General features: G+C 27.8%; 2 protein-coding genes across 2 annotated transcripts; both read right to left on the reverse strand.

Moving 5' to 3' along the window:
• Positions 1-8636: 8636 nt before the first annotated feature.
• LOC131178492 (protein MIZU-KUSSEI 1-like) lies at positions 8637-9917 on the reverse strand. Its single transcript, XM_058143456.1, has one exon. It carries the CDS (start codon positions 9613-9615, stop codon positions 8803-8805), a length of 813 nt encoding a protein of 270 aa, XP_057999439.1. The 5' UTR covers positions 9616-9917; the 3' UTR covers positions 8637-8802.
• Positions 9918-17438: 7521 nt separating this feature from the next.
• On the reverse strand, positions 17439-18534 carry LOC131178307 (agamous-like MADS-box protein AGL15). Its single transcript, XM_058143256.1, has 5 exons — positions 18308-18534; positions 18015-18096; positions 17857-17921; positions 17683-17782; positions 17439-17498 (listed from the first exon to the last, which is right to left on the reverse strand). The coding sequence occupies exons 1-5, from the start codon at positions 18508-18510 to the stop codon at positions 17439-17441; spliced, it is 510 nt and encodes a 169-aa protein (XP_057999239.1). The 5' UTR covers positions 18511-18534.
• Between the last annotated feature and the right edge of the window lie 406 nt (positions 18535-18940).

Here is an 18940-nt window from a genome sequence, read left to right on the forward strand (position 1 = left end):
GCCGGCAAAATTAATTCTTAGCCATAACTACAAAGTTTCAAGGCATTCATTAAGCTTTCCAACAGTTCAAGAATCACCCTATTTCAAGTTCTATAGCGCAAGTTATGAATTTTTAAAGTTGGCTATCTTGCTTTTGAAAATCATCAGGTCAGTTTTTCATATTTGAACAATAAAAAGTTTTGCCTTCACACACTATCTTAACAGGGAAATTAGGTCTGACATAAAACTATAAAATTTTAGAGCATTCATCAAGGTTTTCATAGACATAAAGATCACAGAAATTCAACTTTTCTAGCTCAGGTTATGAATTTTTAAAGTTGACTAATCCTGCAACCCTACTTGTAACTTTTAGATTTCCAGCATAATTATAAGTCCCTAATTACTTATAGTTTATCATATTAAAGAAATCTCTATCTAAACATGGTGAAAGAAAGATATTATAACATTAACCTTAAGGGAAAACTAGTTGCTATCCCTTTCCTTTCAAGCGTCCACCAAATCCCTCAAGGAAAGTAGACTCCTTCAAGCTTGAATCACTAGTTCTTCTTGCTTCCTTGCTTTGGTTTCAAAGATGATATGGAAGAGAGAATTTAGAGCTATGATGCTAGGGTTTTCCTTTGTCTTTCTTCTTTCAAATGAGAGTAATTTAGCTGTTGAAAAATAAAAGAAAAGAGAGAAAATGGATGAGTGTTGGTTGGCTGGTTTGGGGGGCCTTATGTAGAAGCTTCCTTGTTTTTTCCAATGGTCCATCATCCTTTACCCATTGGTCCATAAGATGTTTTTCTATCATTCCCAAATTTTCCCCTAAACTTTTTAGTCTATATAAATTAGTCCTCTAATCTTTTATTTATCTCTTAACTTATTGATTAATTCACTTTAGTCCTCTAACTCGTGGTGGCTAACTTCCTAGGTATGAAAAAAAGCAAGTGCACACCCACTTAGTTTGCTATTTATGTTAAAACTTTTACTTCTTTTTTTTTTTTTTGAATAAATTCAAGATGTTACATGTGAAGAGGATGTTCGTCATAGGATTAAAGCCAGATGGTTGAAGTGGAGACGTGCCACGTGAGTTTTATGTGATCGCAAGATTCCTAATAAGTTAAAAGAAAAATTTTATCGTACAGTCATATGACTAGCCATGTTATATGGTAGTGAGTATTGGGCAATGAAGGAGCCGTATGTGTCTAAGATGAGAGTTGCAGAGATGAGAATGTTAAGGTAGATGAGTGGTCATATTAGACTAAATAAAGCCCGTAATGAGAGTATTAAAGAAAAGGTAGTCATTATGCCAATTGAGGATAAGTTGAGAGAAGGGAGATTGAGGTGGTTTGGTCATGTGAAGCGTAGACATACGGAGACTCCAGTTAGACAAGTAGAGCACATTGGGTTAGAGGATAGAAAAAAAAAGAAGGTAGACCTAAACTGACTTGAAGGAGAGTAGTACAATATGACCTAGAAGCATTACATATTTCCAAGGATTTTAATCCAAAATTATTTAGAGTAGAGAAAGAGAATCCATATAGCCAACCCCAATAAATTTTTGGGATAAAAACTTAGTTGAGTTAAGTTAAGTTATAAGTTTAATTAAAATTCAAGGACTATATTTAAATTTACCTTAATTAAAATATATAACTAAACTAAGAGTAATTAAAAATAAATTTAGGATGAATTCATATATTAAAAATATAAATTAAATTAAAATTGGGGTAATATAATTTATTGGGATACCCTACCATTGCTATCCCTCTTAAACCACCTTGTAGGCCTGATACTAAGACTTCAAAACCATTGCCTAGCATCACATTCATTTCCATGTGAACTTCTGCTTGTCCTTTGACCAATTGGAATTGTCATATTCTTGATTAAAAAAAAAAAGGAATTGTTATATTTATATGTTATCACAAATATATTCCATTAATATATGTTGATTACCAGCAAATGATTGAATCAATAGCGTGAAACTAATTTTTAAATAAATTTTACCTATAAAATTAAGAATTTAAATTTTGAAATTATCATTGTTAAAAAAATTTTATTTAAATACCACTCTCGACTAGAACATGAAAAATTGTATACTTAAAAATATTTACTATCTTTCTATGATCACAAATATATTTTCTTTTCCGTTTTATCTTTTTTTTTTTCCAAATAAATATAAAGGAATGTATCTTGAAAATATATTTTGAATGGCGGAATATTCAATATTCTGTTGAAATATCTGAAAAATAAAAAAAAAATGTTGGCCAACAATAGTGGATTTCCCCACATGATCTTCTGTTGCTATTGACTTCTTTGCTATATTTTTTAGGTTATGATTAATTAGAATATTGTCATTCTTGTTGGTGGAGAAATATATATATATATATATATATATATATATATATATATATATATATATATATATATATAATTTCACCTTTGCTATTTGAATTAAAAAATAATAAATTTAAAAAAAAGTACTTTATGTGTGATTTAACTTAAAAATTTTAACTCTAATTAATAAAATAAAATGACATATCAATGCCACAATTTTTATACCAGTCCATTCCAAAGTCCAATTTTGAAGGAATTCTTAGATGTCAATATCCTCAAGATATGGGTGTAAAATGTAATTACAATACATGACAAAGGATTTTTATAAATATAAATATATTTTTTTTAAGCCTTCAAATCAAGTGATTATAAATATCTCCCTAATTGTGATCTTACCTTTAAGTTTAACAAATATTTTTTTTTTATTTAAGCAATATTATATGTTCGGATTGTGAATGATATTAAAATAAAGCTCTCTTAATAAAGATGAATTAACTTTAATTTTACAGGTGAAATTTACTGATCCAACACTTGTCATTTTGAAATAATTTTTTAATAAGAAAGATAGAGAGGAAGGGCTCTGTGTAAGCCATTGGCAGTGGTGTTATGTATAATGGTCCACCACCAAGCCAAATCAAACTTTATATGATAATATCCCTAAACAGACATGATAACCCTTTTGAAGGAAGAACGCAAGTCAACATAATAATAATTATTTTTTTATTTATTCATGAGATCTCATCACAATTAGAATATTTCATTGTCATTTCAGATTTCTTTTTTTGAGACTTTGATCCAACCATCTGATTAAGGGCTTAAATAATTTGTTAATTAAATGTTTAAGAAAAAAACAATTAGACTTTAATAAATGTATATAATAAATTCATAACTTTTTTTTTGTTGTTGTTTATTTTTATGGACATACAAATTTAATATTATGAATTAGCTTAAGTTAAATTTAGAAAAAGTAAAATACATCTTTATTTTCTATTCGCAATAAAAAATATTTTTGAGTTAATTTTCACACATTGAGATTAATTATAAATATAAAATACATATGCATATGTATGTGTGCGTTCACGTTTTTTAAATTTGTGATAAATTGAGTCATCTAAATAATTTTTTTTTCTTAAAAATAACAAGTATTTATTAAGAAAATTTAGGCATAATATCCAATCAACACACAAAAATTTCATTATATAGTGAACCTTCATGAGAATTTAAGGGTCTACATATCTTCAATGGTTGATCATGTTGGGGGTTTAGTGTTGAATACAGCTGGTGGGTGGCCTCCCATTAATTAAATCAAGGGGAGCAAAAATTAAAGACATGATATAGTGACATTTTTCCATATTAATTGGAAAAATTTTAGGACCAACAAAGACAGAAGTGAACCCATGAAAGATGCATTGTTAAGACAAAGAGTAGTGGTAACTTTGAGTATATTAGGGTCACAATGTCCACTGGTGGGGGAGTTGGTGGGCACACTGTGCTTGACTCAAGGCCAGCCCTTTTAATTCTTTTAATTTCTCTAATGCTTGTCAAACTCAGTTTCCAATCTAAATGAAGCATGCGCAGAGAGAGTTAATATTCTTGCTTGGCCTTAATTCATTACTTGTGCCTCCTTTTGGCATAATGTGTCATCATCATATTCATGTCATGGGAGTATTCACTCGCTTTGTTGATATACTCTTTAATGTGTTGTCCAATTCATTAATTCCTATTAAATTGGAAGAGGGCATTAAATTTATTTTATTTATATGAATTTGTATAAATAATTAAACAGTTTAAACATAAAAATAACTAGTCAATTTAATGTTACAATTCAACTACATAGAACTAGCAGCTCATTGTATTGCCAAAAAATTGTCTTCTTTATAATTTATTTTCTTTTAATCCTTTGACCCAATTCAACTTTATAATATTTTCTTTGTTTAATTGAGGACTACAGTATAGTTTTATCGATCTTTAAAAAAAATATTATAGTGTCCTTTCACTATATATATTTTTTTTAATATGAAAATTTTTAATATTCTCCCCTCAAGTGCAGGGATAGAATCAGAAAAATTTTTGTGAGGTGCTAATGTTATGTATAAAATTTAATTCAAAAAATAATTTACACTCATTATGTACCACATTATATATTTAAAAATTGTTATAATAAAGTATAATTAAGTTATAATTTTTTTTTGGGAGAGCCAATGCTATAAAAATTTATTATATATATGATGAGAAATATGTATTTTAATATTTTGTATTATCTCTAACATAGAAAAAATATAAATTATTTTTAGAGGGGACCAACAATTAAAATAATTTTTTTTCCTAAATGCTGCCTATAAATATATTTACAATGATCTCCCCCTACTTTTTGTCATTTCACTGTTAATTAATACTAACTTGATACTGACTCAATTATATAATCTTATGAATGGCTAAAACTCACAATTTAATTGTAACTTTGATATTATGTTAAATTTAAAGAGAGTTAGTTTTATTACAAGTATTTTCCATTTGTATTCTCCATACTTTCTTTTTTCATTCTTATCTTTTTTTTTCTTTTTGATTTTCAGCAGCAACATGCTTTTGTATATTGATCTACAAACCCACTAATAAATGTAATGAGAGGAGATCATTCATCAACTCTTCTACTTTAGTAATTCCCATTCATTTTACTTCCTCAACTCCATACTCAGAACTCTCTCCCTCTGTGCTATGATTGTTAAATGATTCTATATTTAGTTTTCCCTCTTTATAATTTGCTCAAAATCATATTGTATGCTTACCATCAAGACATCAAGTTACTACTCTCATGAATTTATACATGATAACAAACTCTCTCCATGTAAAATGATTTTTGAATAAATACCCTCCTTTATGGTTCTCTTCAAATCATTCAAATCACTGCAAAATTCTTTCTTATTTTTTCATCAAGATCAAAAGGCCCATAAAAACAATAACATTTGAATGTTTGTTACCTTTCAAGAATCTGTGCAAGTTATTGTTACATTTTCTTTCTTTATTATTATTTTTTTTAGGCTATTGCAGTTTAATTACATATAGAAAGCTCCAATTGAACTATTGTGTATTTTGATTAAATGGAAGCACTGTGAGCTGGTACAACTAATGGCTACAAAGGGAGGCAATTTTCTCCCTTTCTCACCATAAAGGTTAATAATCCTATAATAGGTTTATTTTTTCAAATTGCTGGTCTATTCATATTTCGTCCTGTTCTTTGTACCCACTTCCTTGTGGCTTTTGCTTACTTATTTAGCTCTAACTCAAGATTCTTTTGATGTTAAATCCCTATCTTTAACAATGGAGGAAAGGGTCTTGTTGCTTTTCCACTTAATGCTAATTGTTTCTAATAAACATTGTGTTATGGCATCTCCTTTGCTTCACATACATCACACAAACAACAAACCCAACTCCAATGACTTCTCCTTCACTCTTCTAGTTCACAACGACGTCGTTATGTTTTGTTTCCTTCGCTTTCATTGAAAATAATCAGTTTTTAATGTTATTTCACTGAAAGCTATAAAAAAAATCTTGTAATTTTACACTTTGACACATGAGAAATTATAGTTTAATTTTTATTAATTTAATACTATAAGCTTTCCTTTATTAGTAAATATGGTTCAAACTATTAATCACTATTAAATAGTATTGACATGGTGAACGCGTAATTTGACATAACAACATGTACTTACCACGTAAGCATCACGTGAGTGCCACTTAAATATTATATTTATCATGCATCATTATGTTTGCAACACTTGTTTGTCATGTTAGCGATATTTAATAGTAACTAATGATTTAAATCATATTTATTAATAGTGGTAAACACATGGCATTAAATTGACAAAAATTAAAAGTTAGCTATGATTTAATGTGTTTGCTGAATATAATATTTAAATTTAATATATTGTGGTGTTAAATTTCAAGATTTTTAATTAAATAATTATCAAATATTTTTTTGAATTTAATGGACACAATAAATTGTGTAACAATTCATGAGGTATAGATAAGAGGTAGCCATTTCTTTTCTTCACATAGGTGAATAATCTTAAATGAGCATATGAAAAGACTCGAACCCAAGACTTTTTCATTTTTTGCAAATTTAAAATAAAGAAAAGATTGGCTTAATTATTCATCATTGATTGTTTATATATAATATGAGTAATGCTATAGAGATGAAATATTAATCAGCATATCTGTTTATAATATTCACTCGTAATGGTTGATTGTCAAATATTGATAATATTTAATTATGGCTGTCAACTGCTGAATTAATAAAACTTTTGTATAAACCAAATGGTATCTATAATTTGACATGTGTGATAATTTTGTGTTATTGTTATCATTTAATAATTTAAACTTGCAGAGTGATATGAATGTTTTTAACTAATTTCATAACTCATAATATAATATATATTTTTGAAAGCAAAATAGACTATTTTATGCTTGAATTTTATTAAAAATATCTAATGTGCTATAATATATTTCAATTCTTATAAATTAAAATTAAAACATCCTTAAATTCTCTAAACTAAAGAGTGTAAACTTCAATTATGCTGACATGGTGATTTGTTGACTAAAATAGAAATAGTATCTTAATTTAATTTTTATTAGAGTTAAGGTGTGTCATGAGACATTTACAGGAGTTGAGATGTGTCATAGGATGTTTATAGGAGTTGAGGTATGTTATAGAATTTTTTAAAAATTTAGGATATCATGAGATTCTTTTTCTTTTATAAAATTTAAGAATAAACTTATATATTCAACCTATTTTTTAAAATGCCATAAGGAAAGTCGGAGAAACCCATCGTCGGAAGCAAGAAACAAAGACCACAACATAAAGACTACATACAGATACTCCACTCATCAGGACCGCAGGTCGGTTGAGAAGGATGACGCCACAAATTCACTGGCCTCACAATCTCTTATAGCCCGAGAATCAACCTTCAAATAGAGGAAGAAAAATGTACCCCTAGAATAGTCAACGTTCATGCAAGGCTTAAAGTCCTCCCTTCAAGCAAAACGACAACACTCCTAAACATGGATTTTCAACAAACCAACATTGGGCTAAACCGCCCAACTTCTAGGAAAACTCGACCTACTAAAGAAACCCCTCCCTTTGAAGCTTCAGAGATTAGCAAAAACAAACTTAAAAATCTATTTAAGGTGGGGAGGGAATCCAAAACCTAGTCGATGAGCAAGACCACATTACCTTTCCCAAGCTAAACAGAATCAAACACAGCTAAAAAAAAAAAAAAAAAAAAAAAAAAACGAAGGAAGAAGATTGAATTAGAGAGACATATATTTTAATATGTTAAAAATTTTTGAAGGAGACGTATAATATTTAAGACTAAAGGAATTCAATAATTGAATTATTAGAGAATGACAACCCTTTTTTTATATTGCTGCCATATTTAAAAAATGCCTAATGAAATATTTAAAAATTGTTAGCTCTATTTTAAGTCTCCAATACTTGAAACTTTCTTTATTTTTTCATGATATGTACTTCTTAACTTCAAATTGCGCATTAACTAATTAATTAATTGCACCAAAGTCATTCTTAATTAAGCATTTATTTATAACAATATTAAACAATAATAAGCCAATAATGAACCATTTTTAATTTATTTTTATTTATGTATGACATTTTAGCGACATGCACGCGTGCATATTATATGCACATAAACATCATTTTCTTTTTTTATTATAATAAAATAATACCAATATTTAATTAAAAATTAAAATAATAAAATAATATTTTTTAAACTATTTTCTCAACATGTAATTTTCTTTTTAGAAAAAATTTTTGAATCTTGAAATTCAATGTCAAATGAAAACACAGTATGAAAGGTTGAAATTCCATTAGAATTAAAAAATTATTTATATTAATATTTTTAAAAAAGAAAATAATTAAAATTTATATTATATTAAGTTTTATATATTATGAAAAAGACATTCAATCAAACATGTTAATTGTTAACTATTAATTTAGCCAATGATGTACCTCGAAGTTTTTCTTTTCTTTTGCTTGTATTTTCTTCTTTTCTTTTTCCATTATTATATAAGGTGACTATAAAATCTAGTAAGCAAAACACAGGATGGGCATGTAATAGAAGCATAAAGATGCTAAGCAGGGATAGCCTAATTTATATTCATTTATCTCTAAAATATAAGAAGTAGAGAGATTTTGAGATTGAATCTTTTTATTTATTTATTTTAAAATTATTTATTTTTATGATTAAAAAAATATTATATCATTTTGTGCGACTCATCAGTTATATATTATTCTACCTATTGTAGCTCCATTTAATAAAAGATATACAAAAATTAGAAAGAAAATTATAAATACATCGTACATGTCACTGATTTAATTAAACAAACATCTCCACCTTACATTAATTACCTAAAAGATAAATCCCAACAACAAAGTCTTTCTTCTTATAGTGTGTATTTTTTTTTTCGTCTCCTTTTTCATATTCTCAGAAGAAATATACTGAGTTCAGGCCCTCCATTTCCGTCTGGGTTCATCATGTAAAATGCCTCCGAGTCACGGCTACCTACAACTCGCTCAAACTTTGCTCTCATATACAGCAATTCACCCTCTGAACCGCCACTCTTCCGGCCATCTTCCATCATCGGAATAACCCCAGCTCCAACGGAAACGCTCTGAACGGTGCTTAGCACGTGCCAATCAAGGCCTGTGCACGTGCGCGACGTTGCATATCCACACTTCCTCCCATTACAGTACATAGTCCACATTGGCTCGTTAAATAGCTTCCCTGACCTGGTACCTCCACCCGGAACCTGAACCTGTACCTTGTCGCACTCCAGCGCGATCCGAACCAGACCTGACGACATCTCTTTCACTAACATGGACGTTGACATGGCTAGTTCTAGTAACAACACCGGTTCAGACTTGGGATCGTCCTGGACTGCGAAGCAGACAGGTCCACGGCGGTGACCGAAAAGTGTACCAGTGACTTTCCGGCCAAGAGATGGTGTGATTGAGAGGTGAGTAGGTAGGGAAAGCCATTTACAGTTAGGGATAATTATATTGGGAAAAGAAACCATCTTGAAGATAGAACGAAGCAGGGAAGAGAATCTTGAATGGATTTTGTTGAGTCGCTGTACCGGTGAGTCTCTGCGAATGAGAAGTTTATCGGAGACGTCTTCCTGTTCAGGTATGGGAGGTGTTGATCTCATGTGGTTTGAAGGGATGATCTTTCTTGTGCTTCTGCTACAGCTACTGTTTCTTTGAAGGGCGATGAGTTCTTGGCGTTTCATGCTTTAAAGGAAGAAAGAAAGAGAGAAAAACTCAGGACCTGGAAATGGAGATTTCTTGTTTCTTGATCAAGAAAGTGAGGTAGAGAGAGAGAGATTCAGAGGTTGAAGAGGCCGACAAGGTGTTGATGGTGTTTGATGGTGGCCAATATAAAGGGAGTCTATGGAGGCTTGTGGTGATGATGATCATTTGCTTAGACACTCTCATATGCATATGTTCCCTGCAAACCACACCATCATGATCCCTCCTGCTTCAAAACTCTCCTCATTGATCTCTACCGTCCGTTATAATCCAACGGTCAATAATTGGTTTCCATCTGACTGTGATATTGTTAAGAAGTGGAATTATCTGTTGTTGATATCTGCTCTTTCGTTATGATGATGATGATTTGTTTTTTATGTTTGGCCCCGTCTCCCGTTTTGTAATAATTTTATATGACCTAATGTTGACCGTTGGATCAGAATCAGGAAGGGCTAAGAAGTAGTTGAAACATGATGGGGACTTGTACATATATTATATATAAACAGTTGCAAACAAGATGCCCTTATCAGGTTCTCAATGGACAATCCGACGTAGCCACAGTGTTGAAGGAATAGAAGCTTCAGCTTAATTGCCAATTGCATCCCTTCGGGTAATTTAGGATTCTGCCATATGAGATAACACTCAATCAGATCTTCCATTTCTTCTAAATTGTACTCATGTAATAATTTTTTTAGTTATAATTTGAAATTATTCTACACTTCAAACAAGAGGTGGTAGTTAATCTGTTGATGAGGTGGTGGATGAAAATTTTTACCGCAAACAAGAGGTTAAAATGGGAGACCAAATTTGTTTTCATGGTACACTCTCATGATTAAATCAGTATTATAATTCAATTTGGCAATATTAATGATAAATAAAAGAGTAAAATATATATTTCTTCTTCATTTATTTATATATGGGTAAATTATAATTTTATTCTTAAAATTTAACAAAATTTATAATTTAATTAGTCCTTATATTTTTAAAATTAAACAATTTAATCCATGAGATTTGAAAATACAGGGACTAAATTATAGGTTTTGTCAAACCTCAAAAACTAAATTGTACACAAGACAGACATATGGATTTAGAAAAGAAAAATCTCTCACGTATTAAATATATGTGTCTCACATATTTGCTTGAATCATATTGAACTAGATATTAAATATATAGAATTGTCTAAAAATTTCGTGCTCCAAAAAACTTTATAGTTAAATATTTGTACACTGTGGAAGCGTAAAATTACAAATAAAGTAAACACATAAAACACCAATATTTACATAGTTTACCTTTTTTACATAAAACTACATGCACGAGTATGTCATCTTCCACTATTATTAATAATAAATCATCAATTACAAACTCAAAGTTACATTACCCATCATCTCAATTACACCCAAGAAAACACTCACAGTAAACTAATCATAGTAAATATATTAGTTAGTTTTCTCAATTTTCTTTATATAAAACTCAATATATTTGCTACTATAATTACTATACCATAAAAATGTGTCTTTAACTATATGGGCAAGAGACCTCTCATTAATGGATAAGAATTCCGTCCTCTTTAATTCTATGTCCTTTCTTTACCTTAAATCGAAATCTGTTTCCCTTCATGCGACTACAATAGGTAAGAGCTTTTCATCAATGGACAAAGTTAAATCCTTAGTAATTGGCAAAATCACTATCTGCAATAGGCAAAAACCCCTCTCCATAGGCAAAGCCAAACAACCTCCCCACCATTCTCCTATTTATAGTGTTAATTCCTTTAACATATTAATATTCCTTATTTTTAATTTTCCAGTGAAGGAAAAATTATTATTTTTAATTAATCTTTTGTAAAAATATTATCATAATTAACCTACTAATAATGTATGATGTATATTTTGTATTCAAATAAATAAAGTAGGTCTATTTACATTATTATTAATTACTGTAGCATCAATTTTGTAGCCTATATATCTTCATGTAGAAATTGGTTGCAGTTTTAAGCTTGCTTATTGCCTTTCATAATATTTTAATGTAATATTTTCTTTTGCAATATACTTTGGATGAGCTCCTGTATCAAAAATAGTAATAGTTTTAACATTAGAATAATTTTGTTAAATATTTTTGTGAAGTAAATTGTTTTAGTATCTTCTAGTATTCTGTCTAGGTTGGATATTTGTAACTTTAAAACTTATCTACTTTACTTTATAAAAAATAGAATGATTGAGGGATCAACTTAATCCATATTTTATGTGATCAATGGAATAATAAGATTATTTTATGTATAAAAATTAATTTATTTTATTAAAATATTCTTTAAATTATTTTCATAAAGATAATAAAGCCATTTTAAATTTTATCTATTGCATTTATTGTACCTATAAATTTCAATATAAGGAGAGAACTCTCTCGATCTCACAGTGTCTCCAGAGAGAATTATCACAAAGCCCTTTTTCATTCCCCAGTTCCTATTCTCTCTATGAATAGGAAAGGACCCATTTTATCTTTTGTTGGAAAGAGTAATAAGATGCATCACTCATTCTTGTTAATGACTGCAACTCCCAATAGCAAAGACCCTCTTTTTTTTTTAATCATACAATTTTTTTATATTTATTTAATTAAGTTTTTACATTTAGAAAAAAAATATTTATATAAATTAAAAAATAATTTAATTTAAAAATAAAAACTATAATAATATTTTTTATTTAAATGTTTCAATTAATAGTAAAAAAATATAATATATATTACTTTCTTATATTTGAAATGAGCAATCTAAATTTAAATTGATTAAATAGACTCAATTAATGCATATATAATAATAAATAATTAATTAATGTTGTATTTTCAAATGAATTCAATTGACTTAATTAAAAAAAAAAGATTTCTTTTGATATAAAGATTATATTTTTACTCAATTGACTTAATTAAGAGCTCAATTGACTAAAATATATGATTAATGTGACATGTCACATATTTAAATTAATTTAATTGATTCAAATATATATGACCAATGTGACATTGACTAAAATATGTTACATACTCAATTGATTTAGTTGACTAAAATATATATTCAATTGAATAATTTAAATGATATAATCAGTTGATTCAATTGACTTAATTAAATGCTCAATTAATTAAAGCATATGATATGATAAATATGACATATCACATATTCAAATTAATTCAATTGACTTAAATATATATTCAATTGAATTAATTAAATGACTGAAATGGTTCAATTTACTTAATTAAAAGTTCAATTGACTAAAATATATGATCAATATGATATGTGACATACTCAAACTAATTCAATTGACTCAAATGTATATTTAATCGAATCATTTAAATGGTAATTATCACAATTAACTCAAAATATATAGGATCAATATGATAATGCACATAATCAATTAATTTAATTAACTTAATTAAATGCTTAATTGATTAAAATATGCTATCAATGTGATGTGATTACATTATCAAATTGATTCAATTTTTTCAAATATGTATCAGTTGAATCAATTAAATGATAATTATCACAATTGACTCAAATATATGTAATCAATGTGATATTGAACATAATTAATTAATTAATTCAATTTACTTAATTAAAAACTTAATTGATTAAAATATGGTCAATTTGACTTGTTATATACTCAAATTGATTCAATCAACTCAATTTTATTTAATCAATGAAACATTATACATAATCAATTGATTGAATTACACAACTACTCAACTAAAGGCTATATAATCAATGTAATTTCTCTCTCTATATATATTAAAATAATTATAGATTTATGTTTTACAAAATCATGTTATCTTTAGAATAAGACTCCAATGTTTTATAAGGCATATGACTTTATATCATATCCTTAATTTTTATACATATGTAACTACTTTTTTTTTTGAGAAGAAAATTTTTCCCTTATCTTGAAAATAAAAACATAATTTATTATTCATTTAAAAGAAGAGAATCAATAAATATAATTAAAGGAAAATTATAAGAGAAAAGAGCATAAAATGTAGATACACCTTAAATCTAAAAACATGAAGGGTAACTAAGGTATTTCACATTATTAAAAACCTATTAATACACATTAAATACAAATCAATCTGATCTCTCAATCATTTTCTTTTAAAAAATTGATCCATTTTCAAAGCAGAAATTTAATAAAAAAAATTGATGTTGCTCAGTCAAAAAATAATAATAATAAAAAATAAAAAATTTGGACGGTTCCAAACTTTGCATGGTCTCAGAATTCAATTCCGAATTTCCTTGTGGCTAATTTCATTGGTGGCCTACCATTGGGGGTCAAGGATTGGTGACAACTTTGTACCAGGTGGCAATACTAACGCCACTAGCAGACATTTTCCTTTCGGTTTCAGAAGCATGCTCAATATGTCATCTCCTTCAACAATTTAACATCACCATCGTCGATTGGACAATTGCCCTTCATTTCTTAATATAATATAATGTTTATGACAATATTTAAATCTTACTTATTTAGTTTTATTAAGTGTGACTTTGCATTATAAGCCACCAACTTAATTTAATTAAATAAATTGCTTAGATTAGTAATAATTAATTAGGTAGGTTTAATGATAACATACATAGGACCCACCTTTGATGTGTTCTTAATCACTATATAAAAGAAATTAGATAACTACTGACACTAGCTTTGGCGACCAAGTGTTCAACTTCTCAAATAAAAAATAGCATACAGGAAAAGACTTCACGTTGTGCCTAAAGATATCTGCAAAAATGTCAAGTGAACCATTAAAGTTTATTTCAATAGAAGCGCAGTCATTTTTGTAAAATTTTAAATTTAAACATTTTGTTGAATAATTAGAGCATCAAGATCATTGCGAGGTATACAATCTACAAGTGTTTCATGCTTTAATATTTAGTTTTATATCTAAAAGGGAGAATAAATATCCTATATTGATTTAAAATGAGTTAGATTTTTGAGATAAATTAGGCTCTATTATTTTTTCAAGATAAACAATGAAAGAAGTTTCTAAACTTTTTATTGAAGAAACATGGAAAGATCCGTTCAAAAGAGCATTGGAATATAGCTTGCAAGTATAAAATTCTATTGGTGGAAGGCTATATGACTGCAAATCAATCAAGGCAAAATGTCTCTCCAAGCACTCCTTCCATTGCCTAATAGTTACTACTAGCATTAAAAGAGACTCATCTTTTACTCCAAGCACTCCTTCCATTGCCTAATAGTAACTACCCGCAATAAAAGAGACTCATCTTTTAGTTGCAAATTATGGGTTTAAGAGAAGAACAGATGCCGCCTTCTATCAACTTCTTTAATTCACCTTTAATCTCTACCATTGCTCTCAAGTGTAATTCTCTACTCTTTAGAACAAGAAAGAGATGATGGGAAAGGAAAAGGGCAGTGATGTGAAAGTGAGAAGGGAAAGAGGGGCAAAATTGCAAAATAATACTTTATCTTAATATTCAATTATTCCACATCAGCATCATTTCTGTTGGTTCACTCACTTTTACGTGTGTGCACTTAAAGTTCTAAATACACCCAAACATATACATCCATGCAGTCATGTTATATAAAATAATAATGGGTCGCATCTAAAATCATTGTAAGATATATTCAAAATTATGATTTATTAAATTTCTATTGGTTTAATGTATATATATTTAAGTGCATACAAGAATTTTTCATACTTACAAGAACTATTGATTGTGTCAATTTGTATTCAATTATTATGAAAAATAACAGTTTTAAGTGTTTTAATATGTTAAAAAAGTTTAGGATGTAATTAACAAGTTAATCCCAAATAAATTGAGGTGCAGATATAATTTGGCTGCGTGTCTATTGGATGAAATGATCTCTCCCACCCATAAAATTTTACATGTAGTTTAATATAAATATATGCCATTGAAGTCAGTTCAAAAATGAAATGGGAATAGGAGTTAATAGAACTTTATATATAAAAAATTAAATTACTAGCATGTATAATAGAATATCAGTTAATAGAATATCAGTTCAACTATGATGATGAAATTATGCTAAGTGAAAATTTATTTGTAAAATATAATTTATTTAATTTTATTAAATTTTTTATTTTTTATTAATTAGTTATTTAATTATTTTGAATTATAATTAATTTATTAATTTGTCAATTATGTATATGTAAATTAGAAATTATCTAATAGTTATCTCTTAATACTATAATGAGAAGTCAATATGATAAGGTAAGTTACAATATATTAACATATATTAATTACATATATTTATATTTATATTATATATAAATATGTTTTATTTATTTTTATTCTAAAATTTTTATTATAAAGTTAGACAAATAAAAAGTAATAAAATATAAAATAATTAATGAAAAATAAAAATTATATTATTTTTATATATTAAAATTAAAATATATATAATAAAATTATTAATAACCACAATGCATACTGCAATTCTCTAGTTTGTTATATGATGATGAATAACTAAATTTAATTAATTGTTGAAAATATATATTGTAACAATATTATATTATATATAAAAAATTAATAAAAAATTATAAAAAAAATAAATTAATCACAAATAATGAATATAAACAATGTATAATAAAAAAAAAAACTAATAAGATCTAAAAGCACATTCATAAGTATTAAAGCCTCTCTAATCCTTGTCTTTACTGATCTGTCTAATTCCCTTTCTGTTTAACCAGAAGTTATTATTTTCTTGTCGCCAAATTTCAGTGAATAAGCAGCCTGCTTATTGCACTTAAAGCTAAGCTATCATGTTCTAATTGATGCCACATCAGAGTTATTATGGCCATCGGTGGAAGAAATTAAAATGCTTTGATGTCAGATTTCATGGCAAGCATTTTTCTTTTCACTTGATTTTTGGTCATGAATTGAATGATATCGTGGCTTTTTTTTTTATCATGCTAAAGGTAAATAAAATTAATTATTAAATATTAAATGCTAAGAAAATTTTAAATAAAATACCCATCCTTTATTCTATTTAAAAACATAAACCAGAAAAGGTTATCTCAGCACAGAAAATTTAGAATACAATTGTTGTATTACAACGATTTTATTGCAGTAACTAATCATGATAAGTTCATATGAATCTTATTTTTATTAAAAATTATTCGTTGTACATGCAACAATTGCATAGAATGATTTCTTTTCATGGTGAATCACTCTGAACCCACTTGACTCCTTGAATCGTTGCACAGGGATTCACTCTTACTTGCTTTCCTCTTCTTATTACCATCACAAGACAACCTATCAGAATAAAAAAAATAAGTTCAAAAAATAAAAATTAACTAGATATGAGATAATAAAATATAATTTATTTTATTTCACATAAAATTTAAAATGATAAAATTAAAAATTTAATTGAAAGTTAAATTGATGACCCGTATAATTTAATTTAATTTAACTGTTTGTCAATTTTAGTTTTTGACATGATAACTAAATAAAAATAATTAATTTTTCTAAAAATTAATATTTTATTTGAATTAATATAAATTTTGTTTAATTAACTTTTCTAAAAATTAATATTTTATTTGAATTAATATAAATTTTAAACAAGTATATATGGAGATGCATAAAAGGATCATACACCAGTTGCAATGAAGTCACTGAAATATCACTATCACTTTCTTCTTCCTTCTCTCCACCATCATAGCTAGCAATTTTGACAGTTCGTTGAAGCTCCTCCACCTGTAATTAATTAAAAGAACATAAAATTCTATCAATATGAAAATATTTTTACACTTTCAAATGTTTCATTAAATCAGGTTTATCATTAATTGATTGATTCATTAATTAATTAATTAAAATTACCTGTTTCCACAGCCTTTCATTCTCTTCAACGATCTTCTGCTCCTGTTGAAAATCAAAAGATTTAATTCATCAACAGGATCTCAAATTTTCATATAAATAAATTGTATAATTCAACAGGATCTTCAAGTTTAGCTAATGTTGCTAGATTTTTGACATGATCATTTTCTAAGTTAGTATAAGACTAATTATTAATTATACTGATTAAATGTTTATATTAAAATTGTACCTTCTTATCCTTAATAGAGAGTAACCCGTTACTTATTCGACATTGTAGGAGTTGCAACTCCTTGAAGCTCAGGCCATGTAGTTGTTGACCCATCATCTGCCTGTAAATAAACTTTAGATTATTAGAAACTGAAGACTTATTGCATCAAATTCAGACCAATTCATCATCACTTACAAGCATGACAACCGTAGTTGTGAGATTTCATCTTTCAGTTCCCTCACTTCTGCTGCCCTTTGTGCCTTCTGTTTCTGAAATGATTCTCACGAAACAATCATTATATTCATCAGGGACTCTCAAATGATTCAAAATATGTATTTTTGTTGTGAACATACCTCTATTTCATGTTCATCATGAGAAAGTTCAAGCCATTCTAAATCCACGCCTTGGCAGTATCTTGTGAGAGTGTTCTCCATGCTTCCAAAATAAACAAACAATTGGTGTTAATAAAACGAACCACGGTCTACCAGAGACTGTTCAAACATTTATTCTACAATATATATATATATATATATATATATATATATATATATATATATATATATATATATAACTGATTTTAGAATAAAAACAATAACATCTTTAACGAAAGAGAGAGAGGAAAATAGATAGATAGATAGATAGTTACCTGGTACTAGAGAATTGGAATAACTTCCCTGTATTAGAGAAGACTATGACAGCAACTTCAGCATCACAGAGTACAGACAATTCTTTAGCCTTCTTGAGCAACCCATTACGTCGCTTGCAGAAGGTAACTTGTCTGCTGTTCACATTCTCAATCCTCTTGATCTCTATTCTTCCTCTACCCATTGTTTTCCTCTCTTCTGTCATCTAATTAAAGGGTATTTGGCTAGCAAGAAGACACTGTAATGAGGAAAGGAATACACCTATATATACACATATTCAGAAGCAAGCAGAAGAAATATAATTAATTAATTACTATATTATACAGTTACTATATATAACTATGTGTGCTGAATTGATAATGATTCTGTGGGTCTATTGAAGGAAAGGAAGGATGACCAGAATTAGTATAGGTCATGAAAAGGTGGCAGATTGGATACTATTTCTAGCGTTTTATCCAAATTAGGGTTCTTCTAATTACTTAGGCAGTAGGTATATGTTTGCCTTTTTTGGAACTTTTGCTATTTAACGCATAGGTGCTTAATTACATGCATGCACCAAGAAAACCTTTTATAGTATAAATATTAGAGTGCATGCATGTTTTATAGAGTATAAGATTATACATTCAAATCTCAGT

This window comes from Hevea brasiliensis, chromosome 3, assembly GCF_030052815.1.
Source record: "Hevea brasiliensis isolate MT/VB/25A 57/8 chromosome 3, ASM3005281v1, whole genome shotgun sequence".
Taxonomy (NCBI): Eukaryota; Viridiplantae; Streptophyta; class Magnoliopsida; order Malpighiales; family Euphorbiaceae; genus Hevea; species Hevea brasiliensis.

Bases quoted from the DNA above. Each gene is read 5' to 3' on its own strand.
- LOC131178492 (XM_058143456.1), bottom strand. From the start codon at position 9,615: ATGAAACGCCAAGAACTCATCGCCCTTCAAAGAAACAGTAGCTGTAGC.
- LOC131178307 (XM_058143256.1), bottom strand. From the start codon at position 18,510: ATGACAGAAGAGAGGAAAACAATGGGTAGAGGAAGAATAGAGATCAAG. The intron at 18,097-18,307 runs GTAACTATCTAT...TTATTTTGGAAG, and splicing joins TTCCAATTCTCTAGTACCAG to CATGGAGAACACTCTCACAA. The intron at 17,499-17,682 runs GTACAATTTTAA...GATTTTCAACAG, and splicing joins TCTCTATTAAGGATAAGAAG to GAGCAGAAGATCGTTGAAGA.